The sequence below is a fragment of the Aedes albopictus genome, chromosome 2, assembly GCF_035046485.1.
Source record: "Aedes albopictus strain Foshan chromosome 2, AalbF5, whole genome shotgun sequence".
NCBI lineage: Eukaryota > Metazoa > Arthropoda > Insecta > Diptera > Culicidae > Aedes > Aedes albopictus.
The window spans coordinates 46,790,731-46,807,773 of record NC_085137.1 but is presented as its reverse complement, the minus strand read 5'-3'; the positions used below and the strand labels follow the sequence as shown (position 1 = coordinate 46,807,773).

Genomic DNA, 17,043 nt, shown 5'->3' with positions numbered 1-17,043 from the left:
GCACGCATGGCAATATTGACAATGTTTCAGTACAATTAACAGAATTTTGCATTCGGTTGAAAATTGTTGGTGCAGTTCTTAATTTTACCATGGTTTCGGTAGAAACTACAACAAAATTTATTTCAGTGTAATTGCATGCACGTAAATAACTAGGTAAATAAATCGTTTCAGTATAGTTTTGCGCTAGGTTTTGAGTAAACTCATCTGAGCGTGTAGTTAGTGCCCAAGAAAAATACTGCCCCCATCGTCTTCAACCAACGACGACGACGTCAATGAACGTAACTGTCATCGGTGCCAGGTTAGCCCGCACAGTCCGGCAACCATCAACAACAGAGATTACTTAACTCGTGATTTTGCGGTGCTGATTTTTTGCGAATAATGTAAGTTTTATCTATTAATTTAGTGTAAAAAAGTTATTCATTGAAATAGTTGAATGAGCTATTTGATTTGTTGGTGTTTTGGTGTGCCAAAATTATTGTAACAGCGCCCAAAACAACCATCACAAATATGACAGTCTGAGCACACCCGCATCGGAATCACAACAGTGCACAGTGGTCCAGTAACTTGATTTTTATGCACAAACATGAGCCTTTACCAGTGTTGCCACATTTTTTTCGGTTTTCATCTGTTATTTTGATCAAAAAAATCTTTTTCATCTGTAGGAAATTCCAGAAAATCTTAGTAAAAATCTGTGATGGGTAATGTCTCCAAAATCAAATTGTTTTGAACAATTTACTTAAAAAAACGGAAAAAAATGTTCATAGTATTTACTATTGTCACCTAAAATATACCTAAAATAATTTTCTTGGGAAAACATAGACCAAAACACTGCTTTGCATCTGAAGATCATCAGAAACCACAAGAACTTCGAAACCAATACGCCTGAGGCACTCCCACTGTGAGATTTAATTTATACCAGAAATATTCAACTTATTTAAATTAAAGTACCGAGTCCCCTAATTTTTTGATGAACACCGAACCCTTTTGTTATAGCTACTGGGCTGTTTACCTTTTCTATATAAGTTGTTAAGGTGTTTCTGGTATTTTGGACAGACCGTTACAACATCAGTTTGCAAAAAGGAGCGCGAATCAGGCGATCAGTCAATAAGCTCGCTGATTTGTCACATGGACTGGGTCAAAATCCAGTCAGCTAGAGATAAAAAACTAAGTTGTGTTCATCGTCACCATAAAAACTAATTGACAAAAAGTGAGAAACAAAAAGTGTTTCTTTACGAAAGTCATTGTGTCGTTGTTTCAAAAATCTTGAAAATCTTCTTAATTTCAAAAATCTTTGATCTGTGATCACAGATATCTGTAGGCGAAAACGGGAAAAAATCTGTGTAATTCTAGGTAAATCTGTGTATGTGGCATCACTGGCCTTTACTTCAGTTCCGAACAAGGGGAATGACATCCTTTTCTAACCGGAAAATCCGTATTTAAGGTAGCGAATCACTTGGGTAGCGGCCGGTATTTTGGGCACTCTTCGCCATAACTCAGTCTATTCCAAACCAATTGACTTGAAATTTTGTACACGGCTAGATACTATCAGGGGACTGTTATGGTCTTCTTGTTTTCTTACCCCGCATTAAAATTATGCTGCTGTGTTGAAAGATAGGTTGTCAGCTTGAGCCGCTGTTATGCTGGCTACGAAAACATATTGCATTGGTGGGATAGGGATGCCAATTCCTTTGATACTATACGTAGCTCATCGCGTTCCAAAATTGTGTCAATTGGGTTTTTAAATTAAGAAAAATGTATCGTTTTTTGATTTTATACGAAAGAGCACCTTTTTCTGAGCCACCATGATTTTTTTTCAGATTTTTAGAACTTTATTTTGGTACCTAAAATCAATTTCAAAGAGATTTTTTGAAATCACCTTTTGACAGCTGGGTAACTGTTTGACAGCTCCACCCAGTACAAAATGCGACGAGGGGTGATTCGACAAATCGCTCCCATACAAACTTCAAATTGATTTTTATATAGGTTCCCGGCCACCAAAATTCATGAAAATTTGGATTTCGGCTCAGTTTCGCATGCAGATTTATATATGGATATGGATATGGAAATATCTCAACACCGCTTAAGAATATTCTTAAGCCAATTGGCTGAGTTATAGCAGTAAAGTGTCTAAAATAGGACCCCTACTGAGATGGTTCCACTTGTGAGAAAACTCCGAATACTCAAGAGCTCGTCCTCTAAGTCAAGACGGAAACGCTAGTATTGGCTATTGTGCTAGTTGGAAGCCTCAAAGGAAATTAGGCTTAACGGATGTCCCGTGACAAAACCGTGAGCGGCTGGCTTAATCTAGCCAATATGAAAACTCAAAGATGCTCAAAATAATAATCAGCAGAAGGTAGTGCTTAAAGACTCAAACTAAATGTTTCATTTTTACTTATATCTATTGTACCTGACTCCTAGAGATTACATACAATAATCCTGCATATCGGTGGGGGCCCCGTTCTGCTCCGGAAGCTGCATTTCTCCTATCGCCGCCTCGACAACTCCGCGCGCTAAGAGAGATGTCGCACCTCTTTCACCAGGATGCACCGGCTACGTCGCTTGTCACGTGATGCACCGTCGGATACACCGCAATTGCACTTTGTTGCTTCGCGTTTTGTCACGCGCGGCGGTATGTCGCACGACGTAGTGAGCTGCACCGATGTTGCGGCAATTGCAGGTATCACTCTCCTGAACGATGCCACTTCGTGTCGCAGCCTCGTACCTCCCTATCTCTCGGCGATGCCTGCGACCGACCAGCGTGTGTTGCCGATGTCGATGGTGCGACGACGTTGACCGTGAAATCCTAGTCACGCAAGCTTTGGGCTGCAAACAAAAGGCCCTCTGATGAGGATTCCGCAGGTTAGCTATGAGTGAAACACCATCAGACTTAATGATCTGGTTTTACCTGTTGTAGAAGGCCTTTTTCTTGTGACTTAGTAGTCGTCCCTTTCAACCGAAGTGATTCAAAATGTGCCAAACCAGAGCTGAAATCGAATCATCGTCAATCCCCAACACATATCATGGTAAATTGGATCAACTACCTGGTGGTTTCTGGGGATGCCCGTTCCTTCGTTTGTCGGCGTTTTTCGCATTAGGTCTCACTAAATCCGTCCCGCGCATGCAATGAAAACTAAGTTTTCACGTTAGTCATAGATATGTCACTGAAGTATGGTCATGTTACCTCTACGGAGTGTATGTCGTTTGTGCTTACAGGATAAAACACGTGCTTGGGTCGTAGCTTTTGTTAGCTGGTGGAGGACAGAAGCACAACGATTTAGTTTGACTCACAGATGGGAAGGCTACCTTTTTACCTTTTCGATGTTGATCACTAGCTACGGTTAACGGTGTCACCATCTGAGCGAGCATGCACTTGCAAATTTGGGCAAATTTATCATAGGCACTTAGAGAGATTATTCGAACCACACTCTAGCTATTGCCGAGACACAATGATCATTATCTTGTTCAGTGTCGATCGATCTATTCGATTGTGTGCGGCCTTTTAGATCTCTTTCAGTTCGGTATAGGTAGAGGTACGATGCGGCAAGAGTTGAATTTTTTAATTTATTTGTATTGTCGGGTGCACTCCAAGAAATCGTTGTTGAATTTCGGTCGACGTAATCTCGAATTTGTAACACACTTCCCTATCCGTTCCTAACCGTCGCTAACCACAGCTAACTGAGCAGCAGTTAGACGCGGTTAATGGCGATTAGCAACGGATGATTGCTGATTTTTTCCGGTTAGCAAGGGAAGTGTCATTCCCCCTGGTTCCGAAGCAACGATCAACCGAAACGGTTGGTTTTCGGGCTCAGACAAGATATCAAAGTTTAATTAGAATAATACACGAACTTAAACACTACAAAATCTAATAAAAACAATAATTATTCGAACAAAAATCATTCTCGAACATTCACCGATCCCAGGGGAATGACACTTCCCTTGCTGACCGAAAAAATCCGCATTTATCCGTTACTAATCGTCGTTAGCCGCGTCTTAGCAGCGGTTAGCGACTGCTTGACCGACCCAAAGAATTTTACGAACTTATTTATTTGGTTAAGCTGCAGATCGCTTATACATATTACATACTGAAAGTTTTCACATTTAAAGTATATTTTCACATGAAAATTTCGTGTGCATTTCCATTAAATCGACAATGATTTTTCATTGAGACCCAACTGACTTGATCGATTTAATGTAATTATTCCGAGGACAGTTTTATTAAAAATCTAAAATGCCATATTGGAGATGCTCATAATAAACAATAAAAGTACCTAAACTGTATACATGTATTAGTAATTGAAATCATACATAGTTCAGAAGCAGTTTAGTATGAAATTCTTACAAATTCTCTAAATTTTCTTCCTTAGGTGCTAGATTATGACTACATGGATCCTACACGTCAGTGTTATAAAGCTGGTGATTATCCTAAAATACGTCGAAAATTGGAATGGCCCTTACATCACTTTGCAGATTTACGGTTCTTCACCATTTTCGGAAAATATTTGCTTGGCTTGAGAAATACAAAAGTAAATCTCCAGAGTTTCCTTTAATAATTCGTCCGAGATTTATTACAAAAATTACCTGAAGTACTACATATTGCTTCAGAAATTCAAATTAAATTAGGGTAAAAACACTAGACTTCGCCCCCCTAAAATTATGCACTAATCTTCGCCACTTCATACATAAAAAATTACATTTGTATGGAGGGGGCGAAGACTAGAGCAGTGGCGAAGTCTAGTGCTTTTACCCTATACAGAAAATCCTCCAAGAAATTCTATAAGTATTCCTTCAATGAATCATTCCGGAATTCTTTCAAAGATTCCTTCGTGAATTTCTTCATTAGTCCCTTCAAAGATTCCTTTAGCAATAACATCTGGAAGAATTCTTCCAGTTTTCCTTCACGAAAATTTTAGGGAGTTTTTCCAAAGATTTCATCAAGCATTTCTTTCTAAGTATTCCTTGAAGAATTTCGAGATTTTTTTCAGCCTAGCACATATCAGTTACTTCAAGCACAAAATCCCCTAAAATTTAATTTAGAACTTCAGATATTGCTTCAGAAATCAAAGAATAGATTCAGGGAATACCTATAATGATTCCTATAAAACTCCTCCAAGCGTTTCTTTAAAAATTCCTTCAAAAATTTCTCCAGGAAACCTTTAGGAATTCCTTCAAGGATTTTTTTGGAGAATTTCTTCAAACATTTCTTTAGCATTCCTTCATAAACTCCTTCGAAGATTATGTCATGAAATCCTTCAAGGAATGCTTCAGATGAATCTTGCAGGAGCTCATGGAAAAATATCTTATACTGAGATCATGCTTATAGCCATACCTAAATGAATCTTTGGGAGATTTTTTACAGTTATTTTGAAGGAATTCCCGAAGAAGGATTTTTTTGAGAAATTCTTGATAAATATATTAGATGCATTCTAAGATATACTCCAAAAAATATTGTGTTGATTTTGGAGGGATCTTTAATGATATTCCTGAAGGGTTACCACAAAATTTGAAATTATTTGAATTGCTGAAGTATTCATTGGAGAAGATCCTGAATCCTGAAAAAATCTTGAAAATTAATCGATAAATTTCTAAAGCATTTCTAGCAAAAACACTCAAAGATACTCAGGAGAATTCCCGAATGATTTCTTGTACAAAATTATTGGAAAAGCTCCTGGTAATGATTGAAAAAAAAATTTTAAGAAATTTTAAGAGAAAACTTCAATAAATTCAGAACGAATCGCAAGAGGGTCAATTTCATGAACCACTAAAGAATTAATTGTAATTATTCCTGGAAGAATTTCTAAGCGCATCTTTGAAGGAATCCTTTAAAATTTTGAATAAAACCTGGGTAGAATTCCTAAAGTAATCTCTGAAAAAAAAAAAAAATAAATCCTCGGTAGAATTCTTGAAAAAATATTAGATAAATTAAACAAGCAATGCTTGGATAAAGATATTTGAAATTATAAAAGAATTTTTGGATAATTCTCAAGAGATTTTTTGGAAGAAACATAGAAAATTTTTGAAAAAATCATTTTTAAAGTGATTCTTGACTTCGAGGATTCCCGATGGATTTTCTCTATGAGTCACAGTCGTACATTAATCATCTTCCTTCGGAATTCCTTCGGGAATTCCTTAAGAAATTCCTCCGGGAATTCCTCCAGGATATCCTCTGGGGATTTCTCCAGGAAATATTTCATTAATTCCTGTGGAAATATTTCATAAATTCTTGTAGGAATTCGTCCAAAAATTCCTTTGGAAACTCTTCCAGGAATTCCATTAGGAATTTTTCCAGGACTACCTCCATGATTTCTTCTAGGATTTTTTCCAGGGATTCCTCCAGTGATCACATCAGGAATTCATCCAGGAATTCCTTCACGATTTCTTCCAGGAATTCCGCCAGGATTTCATCCAGGAATTCCTCCTGAGATTCCTTCAGCAATTCCTTCGGTTGATTGATTGATTTGTCTTTATTTAAGAGACTTTCAGCCCTTGGCTGGATCGTCTCTCCAATTCCTCCGGGGATTTTCCATAAATTTCTCTGAGGATTCCTCCAGGATTTCCTCCGGGTTTTCGTCTAGGAATTCCTCCTAGGGTTCCTGCAGAAATTCCACCAGAAATTGGTCCGGGGATTTCTACAGAAATTCCTCTGAAAATTCTTCCAGGAATTCCTACGGGGATTCCTCCAGAGTAATTCCGATAAGAATCCCTGGAAGAGTTTTTGGAAGGGATCCTTAAAGGACTTTTTGGAGGAATCCTCGAAGGAATTCTTGAAACGGAAGAATTCTTGCATCGTGAGTTCCTCTAGGAGTTCCTTCTGGAATTTCTTGAGGTGCTCCATCGGGATTATCTGAAGGAATTTTTATTTTTTTGAGAGTTGCTTCAGGTTTTCCTTCGGGTAATTTCCAGGTATTCCATCACTGATTGCTCCAGTAATTCCATTGAAAATAACTTTAGGAGTTCCATTGGGAGTTCTTTCGGAAATTCCTCCAGCAGTTCCTTCGGAAATTACTTGAGCAGCTCCATCGGGTTTCCCTGAAGAAGTGTTTCGAGAATTGCTAGTGATGTACTTTCGGGAATTCCTCCAGGAATGCCTCCGTAGATGCCGCCAAGAAATACTCCTCGGGAATTCCAAGGGAGGTTCTTCCAGAAATTCCTCCGGAGGTTCTTCCTGGAATTCCACCGGGGATTCCTCCGGAAATACCTGCATAAATTTCTCCAGGGATTGCTTCAACAAACTATCCGTAGATTCCTCAAGAAAATCCTTCGGGGATTCCAATGGAGATTCCTCCAGAAATTTCAACGAAGAATCCTCAAGGAACTCATTCGGGGATTCTTCCGAAAATTTCGGCACAAATTCCTCCGGGGATCCCTCCAGGAAATCCTCCGGAGATACCTAAAGTAATTCCTTGAGGATACTTCCAAGAATTCCTCCGGGGATTCCTCAAGGATGTTCTCCGGAGATTGCTACGGAAATTTCTGCACAAATTCCTCCGGCAATTCCTCCAGGAAATCCTCCAGGGTTTCCACAAGAAATTCCTAAGGAGATTCTTCCACAAATTCCTCCGTAGATTGCTCGAGGGAATCCTCCGGGGATTCCTAAAAAAAAAATCCTCCGTAGATTCCGCTAGGAATTCTCCAGGGATTCATCCAGGAATTTCTCTGCAGATTTTCAGAATTTCCTGCGAAAATTCCCCCAGGAAATCCTCTGGAATTCCACCAGGAATGCTTCCGGGGATTCCTCAAGGAATTCCTCCGAGGATTTCTTCAGGAAGTTTTCCGTAAATTCATCCGGGTTTTTCTCCAAGAATTCATCCGGAGATTACTCCAGGAATTTCTTCTGTCATACTTCAAGGAATCCCTCCAGAAATTAATCCTGGAATATTTCCACTAATTCCTCCGGAAATTCTAACAGGAATTCTTTCAGGAATTTTTCCAAGATATCCTCCGGGAATTCCTCCAGAAATTCCCAAAGGAATTCATCCAGAGATTCTGTCGTAAATTCCTTCAGGAATACTTCCAGATATTCCTCCAGGAATTCCTCCTGGGAATTCTTCCCGAGATTTCTCCAGAAATTCTTTTGGGAATTCCTCCAGGAAATCTTCCGGGAACTCCTGCAGGAAACCCTCCAGGAATTTCTCCACAAATTCCTCCGCAGTTTCTCCAGAGATTCCACCGAAAATTCCCCAAGAAATATTTCCAGATATTCCTCCAGAAATTGTTCAAAAAACTCCTCCGAAGATCCCTCCAGGAATTCTTCCGGAGATTCCCACAGAAATTGCTTTGGGAATTCCTCCAGAAAATCCTATGGGGATTCCTTCAGGTATCCTACGGAGATTCCATCAGGGGATTTTTTTCAGGGATTACTTCAAGGAATCTTTCAAGATTTCCTCCGAAGATTCAGAAAGTGCTCCGTGAATTGCTCCGGGGATTCCATCAGTAAGTTTACCGCGAATTCCTTCTGGGATTTCTCCAGGGATTACTCAAGGAATTCCTTTTAGTATTTCTCCAGAAATTTGTCCAGGATATCCACCAGGAAGTCTATCAGGAATTCCTCCAGAAACTTCAAGGTTTTTTTTTTCCAGAAACTCCTCCAGGATTCCGCCGTAGATTCCTCTAGAAATACTTCCAGGAATTCTTCCAGTGATTATTTAAAAAATTCCTGTGGAGATCCCTCCACAAATATCTCCGAGAATTACTTCAGGAATTCCTCCAGGGATCCCTCCAGGAATTTCTCCCGGGTTTTTCCAGGGATTCCTCCAGAGATTCCTCCAGGGATTCCTCCAGGGATCCCTTCAGAAATACCTCCAGGAATTACTCCAGGTATTCCTCCAGAATTTCCTCCATGGATTCCTCCAGGATTTCCTCCAAAGATTACCCCAGAGATTCCTTCAGAAATTCCTCCGGGGATTACTTCCAGAATTCCTTCTGGGATCCCTTTAGGAATTTTCCGGAGATTATTTCAGAATTCCTCCGATGATTCCTCCAGGATTTCCTCCGGGTATTCCTCTAGGGATTCCACCAAGGGTTCCTGCAGAAATTCCTCCAGAAATTGGTCCGGGGATTTCTCAAGAAATTTTTCTGAAATTCCTCTGAAAATTCGTCCAGTAATTCTTCCGGCAATATCTCCAGGAATTCCTCCGGGGATTCCTTCAGGAATTCCTCCGTGGATTCCTTCAGGAATTTCTCCGTGGATTCCTCCGGGGATTCATTCAGAAATTCCTCCGGGTATTCTTTAGAAATTCCTTTAGGAAATTCAAAAATTCCTCCAGGAATTCCTCCAGGGATTCTTGGAAATTCTATAGAAATTCCTTTAGGAATTCCTTTAGGAATTTTTTTTAGGAAATTCAAAAAAATCTTCCAGGAATTCCTCCGGGGATTCCTCTAAGAATTCCTCCGAAGATTCCTCCAGGAATTTCTTCGGGGATTCCTCCAGGAATTCCCTTGGAGAATTATTCAGGAAATCCTTCAGAGATTCCTGCAGGAATTTCATCCGGGATTTCTCCAAGAATTCCTCCGGGGATTCCTCCAAGAATTCCATCGAAGATTTCTCCAGGAATTCCTTCAGAGATTCCTTCAGGAATTTCATCCAGGATTCCACCAAGAATTCCTCCGGCGAATCCTCCAGGAGTTCCTCCGGGGATTCTTTTAGGAGTTCCTCCGGGGATTCCTTCAGGAGCTCCTCCGAGGATTCTGTAGTGATATAGATTGGCTGAAGAAAATGTTTCAATTTAAATTCAATCAGCTTACACAGTCGTGTTTTGTTGAGTGTACCTACATAGAGAGCAACGACGCACAGCCTTCTCAGAAGCGAGCACGACATCGTGGCATGTTCGGAAAGCTCTTTTCTGCTCCGTTGGCGACTCGATGTGGAGACAAGGAAGGGGAGATCGAATACAAATGAATGAAAGAGCAGAAGGGCGTGAATGAGCATGCACAGCACAGCGGACGGGAGAAAAGAGTTTTTGAACGATGCTTGTCGCGAACGGATCGATTGTGAAGTGGACTGTGTTATTGTGAACGGTTTTGCTTGCGGTTTTTGTAAATAAATTGTATTTTAGAAACGAATGTGGAGTTGGTGATTTATTTATTGATGCTGTGTACAGAAAGAACTGGAGACGTGACCACAGGCAGGGTAAGTTTGATTTGTAACGATGAATCCCCGTTCATTCTTGCGGAACACGCACTGAATGTCCTTGACAAATCCGAAAAAAAACCTACGTACACTACAGATTCCTTCAGATTTTCCTCCGGAGATTTCTGAAGGAATTTCTGAAGAATACCCGGAAGAATTTCGGAATGAATCCCTTGAGGAATTTCTGGAGGAATCCCCGGAGGAATTCCTGGAGAAATCCCCGGAGGAGCTCCTCAAGGAATCCCCGGAGGAACTCCTGAAAGAATCCCCGGAGGAACTCCTGGAGGATTCCCCGGAGGAGTTCTTGGTGGAATCCAGGATGAAATTCCTGAAGGAATCTCCGTAAAAAATCCTGGAGAAATCTCCGAAGGAATTCTTGGAGAAATCCCGGATTAAATTCCTGCAGGAATATTTGAAGGATTTCCTGACTAATTCTCCAAGGAAATTCCTGGAGGAATCCCCGGAGGAATTCCTGGAGGAATCCCTGGAGGAATTCCTAGAGGAATTCTCGGAGGAATTCCTAGAGGAATTCTCGGAGGAATTCCTAGAGGAATTCTCGGAGGAATTCCTAGAGGAATTCTCGGAGGAATTCCTAGAGGAATCCTCGGAGGAATTCCTAGAGGAATCCCCGAAGGAATTCCTGGAGGAATCCCCGGAGGAATTCCTAGAGGAATCCCCGGAGGAATTCCTAGAGGAATCCCCGGAGGAATTCCTAGAGGAATCCCCGGAGGAATTCCTAGAGGAATTCCTAGAGGAATCCCCGGAGGAATTCCTAGAGGAATCCCCGGAGGAATTCCTAGAGGAATCCCCGGAGGAATTCCTAGAGGAATCCCCGGAGGAATTCCTACAGGAATCCCCGGAGGAATCCCCGGAGGAATTCCTAAAGGAATCATCGGATGAATTCCTTGGAGGAATCCTCGGAAAATTCCTGGATGAGTTTTTTGAATTTCCTAAAGGAATTTCTAAAGAATACCCGGAGAAATTTCTGAATGAATCCCCGGAAGAATTTCTGGAGGAATCCCCGTAGGAATTCCTGGAGAAATCCCCAGAGGAGCTCCTGAAGGAATCCCCGGATGAACTCCTGAAAGAATCCCTGGAGGAATTCTTGGAGGAATCCCCGGAGGAATTCCTAGAGGAATCTCCGGAAGAATTCCTAGAGGAATCCCTGGAGGAATTCCTAGAGGAATCCCCGGAGGAATTCCTTAAGGAATCACCGGATGAATTCCTTGGAGGAATCCTCGGAAGAGTTCCTGGATGATTTTTTTGAATTTCCTAAAGGAATTTCTAAAGAATACCCGGAGAAATTTCTGAATGAATCCCCGGAAGAATTTCTGGAGGAATCCCCGGAGGTATTCCTGGAGAAATCCCCGGAGGAGCTCCTGTAGGAATCTTCGGAGGAACTCCTGAAAGAATCCTCGGAGGAATTCCTGGAGGAATCCCCGGAGGAATTCCTGGAGGAATCCCCGGAGGAATTCCTGGAGGAATCCCCGGAGGAATTCCTGGAGGAATCCCCGGAGGAATTCCTGGAGGAATCCCCGGAGGAATTCCTGGAGGAATCCCCGGAGGAATTCCTGGAGGAATCCCCGGAGGAATTCCTGGAGGAATCCCCGGAGGAATTCCTGGAGGAATCCCCGGAGGAATTCCTGGAGGAATCCCCGGAGGAATTCCTGGAGGAATCCCCGGAGGAATTCCTGGAGGAATCCCCGGAGGAATTCCTGGAGGAATCCCCGGAGGAATCCCCGGAGGAATTCCTGGAGGAATCCCCGGAGGAATTCCTAAAGGAATCCCCGGAGGACTTCCTGGTGGAATCCCCGGAGGAATTCCTGGAGGAATCCCCGGAGGAATTCCTGGAGGAATTCCTGGATGAGTCCCTTGAGGAATCCCTGGAGGAATTCCCGGAGGTATTTCTGGAGGGATCTCCGGAGGAATTTTTTAAATAATCACTGGAAGAATTCCTGGAAGTATTCCTGGAGGAATCTACGGCGGAATCCTGGAGGAATTTCTGGAGAAAACCTAATTCCCGGAGGTATTTCTGGAGGGATCTCCGGAGGAATTTTTTAAATAATCACTGGAGGAATTCCTGAAAGACTTCCCGGTGGATATCCTAGACAAATTTCTGGAGAAATCCCAAAAGGAATTTCTAGTGTAATCCCCGGAGAAATCCCAGGAGGGATTCGCGGTAAACTTACTGAAGTAATCCCCGGAGCAATTCACGGAGCACTTTCTGGATCTTCGGAGGAAATCTTGAAAGATTCCTTGAAGTAATCCCTGAAAATATCCCCTGAAGGAATCTTCGTAGGATACCTGAAGGATCCCCATAGGATTTTCTGGAGGAATTTCGAAAGCTATTTCTGTAGGAATCTCCGGAAGAATTCCTGGAGGGAACTTCGGAGGAGTTTTTTGAGCAATCTCTGGAGGAATATCTGGAAATATTTCTTGAGGAATTTTCGGTGGAATCTCTGGAGAAACTGCGGAGGAATTTGTGGAGAAATTCCTGGAGGGTTTCCTGCAGGAATCCCGTGAAGATTTCCTGGAGGAATTCCCAAAAGAATTTCTGGAGGAATCTCGAGAAGAATTTTCAGGAAGAATTCCTGGAGGAATATCTGGAAGTATTCCTGAAGGAATTTACGACAGAATCTCTGGATGAATTCCTTTGGGAATTTCTGGAGGAATTCCCGGAGGATATCTTGGAAACTTCCTGTAAGAATTCCTGGTAGAAATTCTGCAGAAATTCCTGGAAGAATTTCCGGAGGAATTTGTGGAAATATTCCAGGATTAATTTCTGGAGGAATTCCTTGAAGTATTACAGAAGAAATTCCTGGACGAATTTTCGGAGGAATTCCTGGAGTAATTCCCGGAGGAATTCTTGGAGAAAAACCCGAATGAATTTACGGAAAACTTCCTGGAGAAATCCTCGGAGGAATTCCTTCATAAAACGATAACAAAAAGTACGGAATCAATCGGTGCCGAAATCGCTTTGTTTTGAAATAGAATGAATATGGGATCGTAAGATGAATAATAATGAAACACCCAACTAACATTTATTGTGAATGTAAACGTCATCAAAGCGTCCTCAATACGGCTTGATGCTGAGTTACTATGTTGTACATATGGACGGAAGCTTCTATGCAAGCCCTATACCAATGAATCTGGCGAACTTAATCCACTTGTACAGGCTGTGCGATCAGCTTCTATGCCACCTAGTCATAGCTCTTTTCTCGGCTCCTATGTAACCACTAACTGAATAACATCTTGAGAAGGCGCTTTCTCAGCCTTTTCGCAGTTGTTAAATAATAGTTTTACGGCATCCCCAAATTAACGATTAAATATAATTAAGTTATGGATACCGTGACGCAATACATGTGGAACTGGAATTATCACTTTTAAAATTGAATAATTAAAGTACTTGCCGCTACTTGGAATCGAACTCTCCCGATCTCCGTATCCACTGGTCCCGATGATGTCCTCGCTGCCACACTGCTATATATAAATAACATAGAAAATAGCCCGTTTTGTTTTACTCCAGACAAGGCTTCATAATTGTGCCACAAGAAACCTTACCCAACTTCATCTTGCTGCAAAAGCTTGTGAAACGTCAAACGCAATAATGTTTACATTGAACAAGCTGTGTGATTGCGCCAACAGATTCTTCTTCACAGCTTCTAGCTGAAAGAATGTTCTTTAAACGGCTACGAAGCGCTGCTGTTTTGTGTTTTGGCTGTTGTAGTAGCTGGGACTCTTACACGATTTGCACATCTTCCGGCAAATCTTCCGGCATTGAATTAAAGTGCAATAAAAGCAACCCAAATGATTTCACAGCACAGACATGGATAGCTGTAAAGAATTTGTGTAGTAGCTATATATCTCGCTTAAAGTTTGTTTTGACAATAATGTTTATATCCGACAAGCCGTGTTGGTAAACCAACAGTTTCTTTATTACAGCTGCTAGCGCTGCTGGTTTGGGGATTTGTCAGTATAACAAATTGCACTGTATAGTAGCAGCTGTTTTGTTAGTGGGGACTCCTATTCGATGTGTTCAAGTTTTCACATCTTCCGGGAAATCTCCCGGAGTTGGAATAGAGTGGAGTAAAGGCAGCCCCAGTGACAAGCAATTGATTTCTGAAAACCGAGTTTTGTAGCTGTATGGTGCTTGTTTTGCAGTCGTGTATTAGCTTATGATTTATATTTGATTAGCTTTCCTTTTATTCAGCGTTGACTGCTTTTACTCGATGGTTACACAACAGAAAGCAAATGACTGAAGCTTATAGCGCTGAAAATGTTAGTTGGGCAGTGACCCTATCATTTCTGGAGGAATCAGTAATAAATCCTGAAGAAACTTAATTTCTTAATAACTTAATAATTTTTCAGAAAGTTTCTAAAAAAATGAAAGATTCCTCTCAAGAATCGCAATAGTAATGTTTAGATCAGTTCTTAGAGGAATGTTAGCAAAAATTCCTGGAGGATTTTTTTAGAAACTCCTAGAGTAGATAAATTTTAAAGAATTCTCTGAGGAATTCGAAAAGAATTAAAAAAAAAATCCTATAGATTTTCCTAGAGATATTTCTTTAGGAATCCTTAGAGGTATTTTAGAAATATTTTTCAATGGATTTTTTGGAAATTTCCTGGAAGAATTCTACCTTAGAAAAAACTCCTTGAAGATCCTTGTAGAAATTTTGTGAAGAAAGTGTTGCAATAATTTATAAAGTAATCCTTAGGGAAATTTCTGAAGGAATTCTTTGAAAAATCCCTTAAGAAATCTATAAAAGAACGCCAAGAACAATGATGAATACTTGAGGAAATTCCTGAAAGAAACCATGGAGGAATGTTTGAAGAAATTTTAGAAGGACTGCTTTTCCTCTTGTGAAATTCCAATGTAATTTCTTAGAAAAATATCTGACTCCGAAGGAAGCATGATCAAACATTCTTTGAATGTTTTTCTAGATATCTAGATGAACCCTCAGATATATCATTGATAGAATCCTGGGCTCAAGTAGTGAATGAAATTCTATGAATTTTAAAACCTTGACCTTATGGTTACCGATTTAAAAAAGGTCTCGATTACTTTATTCTCTTTCCAGTTCCTTCCATTCACAATGCGCACCACTTCCACTCTCATGAGGGTCCGGTTGCCTCAGCTGGAAAAGAGGGTTCCCTTCCAGGAAATCCTACCCCTGCGGTTGAAGAACCAGGTCAGTGGTAAAACGGACAAAGGCAGCGACGTCGCGTGCCTACAGGAAATGGCCGTCATGTTCTCCTGTCTGAAGGCGAACGACTTCAACGAGGATCTCTGCCCGAAGGAGGTTTCCACCTTCAAACGGTGCTACAAGGTGTACCTGGACAAGAAGGCCACCAAGAAGGAAACCTCCAGCAAAGGCATCGTGGTGCCGGGCAAAGACCTGAATTACAAACAACTGAACAAGGTCCTGAAGCAGTTCCCCACCCAACCGAAAAAGTCCTAAGAGGTCCGTGAGTATATTTGTTGATTAATTTAATAAAAATCTGCACTACGAAGCTTTCAAATTTGAATTTATTTGCACGAAAGAACGGTTTCATCAATAAATTAAATGTGTTTATTACAATGACACGACGTTGTGTTAGATTGACGAATACATGAGGCAATAATTTACAAGAGTATAAAACAAATTTAAATAACATTAAGAACACTTAGGTCGACACTACTACAATTAATCAATGTTCAAAATTAATTCAAATTAACGTGCACTCGAGGCCTTGGCCTACGAGCGATCCTCTAGAACACCTCCTTCCGGAATTGGAAGCCGAACTGGTCGCATTTGTAGCGCAACGTTTTCGCCAGCTGAGGTGGACCGCAGTAGAACACGGTCACTTTGCCCTTCTTCTGGTCCTGGATCTGTTTGAACACCTTGTCCCAGTTGGGCCGGCCAGCGTTGGTGCGCGTTTTTAGGCCCGTGATGAGATCACGTTTTTCCTGTTTGAGTGGAAAAAAAGTATTTTAGAATTATCGAATAATTTTTATTGATCCTTGCTCAGGATATCCATCTCTAAAGTACAGTCCTATAAATACGCTGCTTAAAATCAACCAATTACCTTCTGATGTAGCAAATCCAACGCCAGCTGCAGTCCGACGGCCTTCATGTCGGTTTTCTGCAGCGCGCTCGTGATGTACATGTGCATCTCCAGGAACCGTTCCATGGCTCCGCCCAGTTCGGCCTGTTCGATCTCCAGCTGCGACAGGAGGTTCACGAACCACTCGAACGACCGCTGGTCCCGATTGATCCAGAAGAAGTCCACCTTCCGGAGGTTCATGATCGTCGGTGGAATCTCGCTGGACCACTCGAAGTTACACCGGGGGCAGCAGTGCCGTGCCTTCCAGTAGCGATGCATGATGGATTGCAGGATCGAAGCGAATGGGGTCACTCCAATGCCGGTGGCAATGAGAATGGCGTGCTGTGCTTGGAAGATGTGACTGGATGGGGCTCCGTACGGACCGTCGATGTAGATTTCCAGGGGTTTACCAACGGGATAGTTGACTGGGCGTTGCAGTTTGTCTTCGTCGGTGGCGCCGGGCTTGTGGGGGCTGGTGCTGCTGCTTCGGTGGACGATTTTGCCTTCTTCCGCTTCTTTTTGGGTGAACACTCCCGGGGATACGACCATCGAGTTGGTTGAGTCACGTGGTTCGCAGTTCTCCAGACTTGGCGTTTTGAAAGCGATGATGGTGGGCTTGTTGCGCATGTAACGGAAACTTTGGGCCAGGGATTTGTTCTGCGGGCTAAGGTAGGCAAGACCCAGCGATTGGAGACGTGCCTTGCGGATCTGGACCTCGTCGAAAGATCGCTCTGATTCGGAGCGCATGTATTCGCGGAGACTGTAAGAATATATGCGAAATTCGATATATAAGAACAATGTTTCTAAATTCAATTCAAATTAAAAGCACATTT

The 17,043-nt window shown here is 41.7% G+C and overlaps 2 protein-coding genes across 2 annotated transcripts in view; one reads left to right on the top strand and one right to left on the bottom strand.

The window, feature by feature from the left end:
- Positions 1 to 245: 245 nt before the first annotated feature.
- On the top strand, positions 246 to 15,637 carry LOC109621336 (uncharacterized). The gene is made up of 2 exons (XM_020075366.3): positions 246 to 380; positions 15,205 to 15,637. Exon 2 carries the CDS (start codon positions 15,220 to 15,222, stop codon positions 15,583 to 15,585), a length of 366 nt encoding a protein of 121 aa, XP_019930925.2. The 5' UTR covers positions 246 to 380; positions 15,205 to 15,219; the 3' UTR covers positions 15,586 to 15,637.
- LOC109621337 (NADPH oxidase 5) overlaps positions 15,632 to 17,043 on the bottom strand; it is a 411,936-nt gene continuing 410,524 nt past the window's right edge. Inside the window, exons 15-16 of the mRNA XM_029870947.2 lie at positions 16,193 to 16,970; positions 15,632 to 16,073 (exon numbers count right to left, since the gene is read on the bottom strand). Coding sequence (XP_029726807.1) covers positions 15,876 to 16,073; positions 16,193 to 16,970 — 976 coding nt within the window. The 3' untranslated portion in view covers positions 15,632 to 15,875. The remainder of the gene's footprint in view (positions 16,074 to 16,192; positions 16,971 to 17,043) is intronic.

What these genes read in the sequence shown, in the direction of transcription:
- LOC109621336 (XM_020075366.3), top strand. Translation starts at nt 15,220, where the DNA reads ATGCGCACCACTTCCACTCTCATGAGGGTCCGGTTGCCTCAGCTGGAA.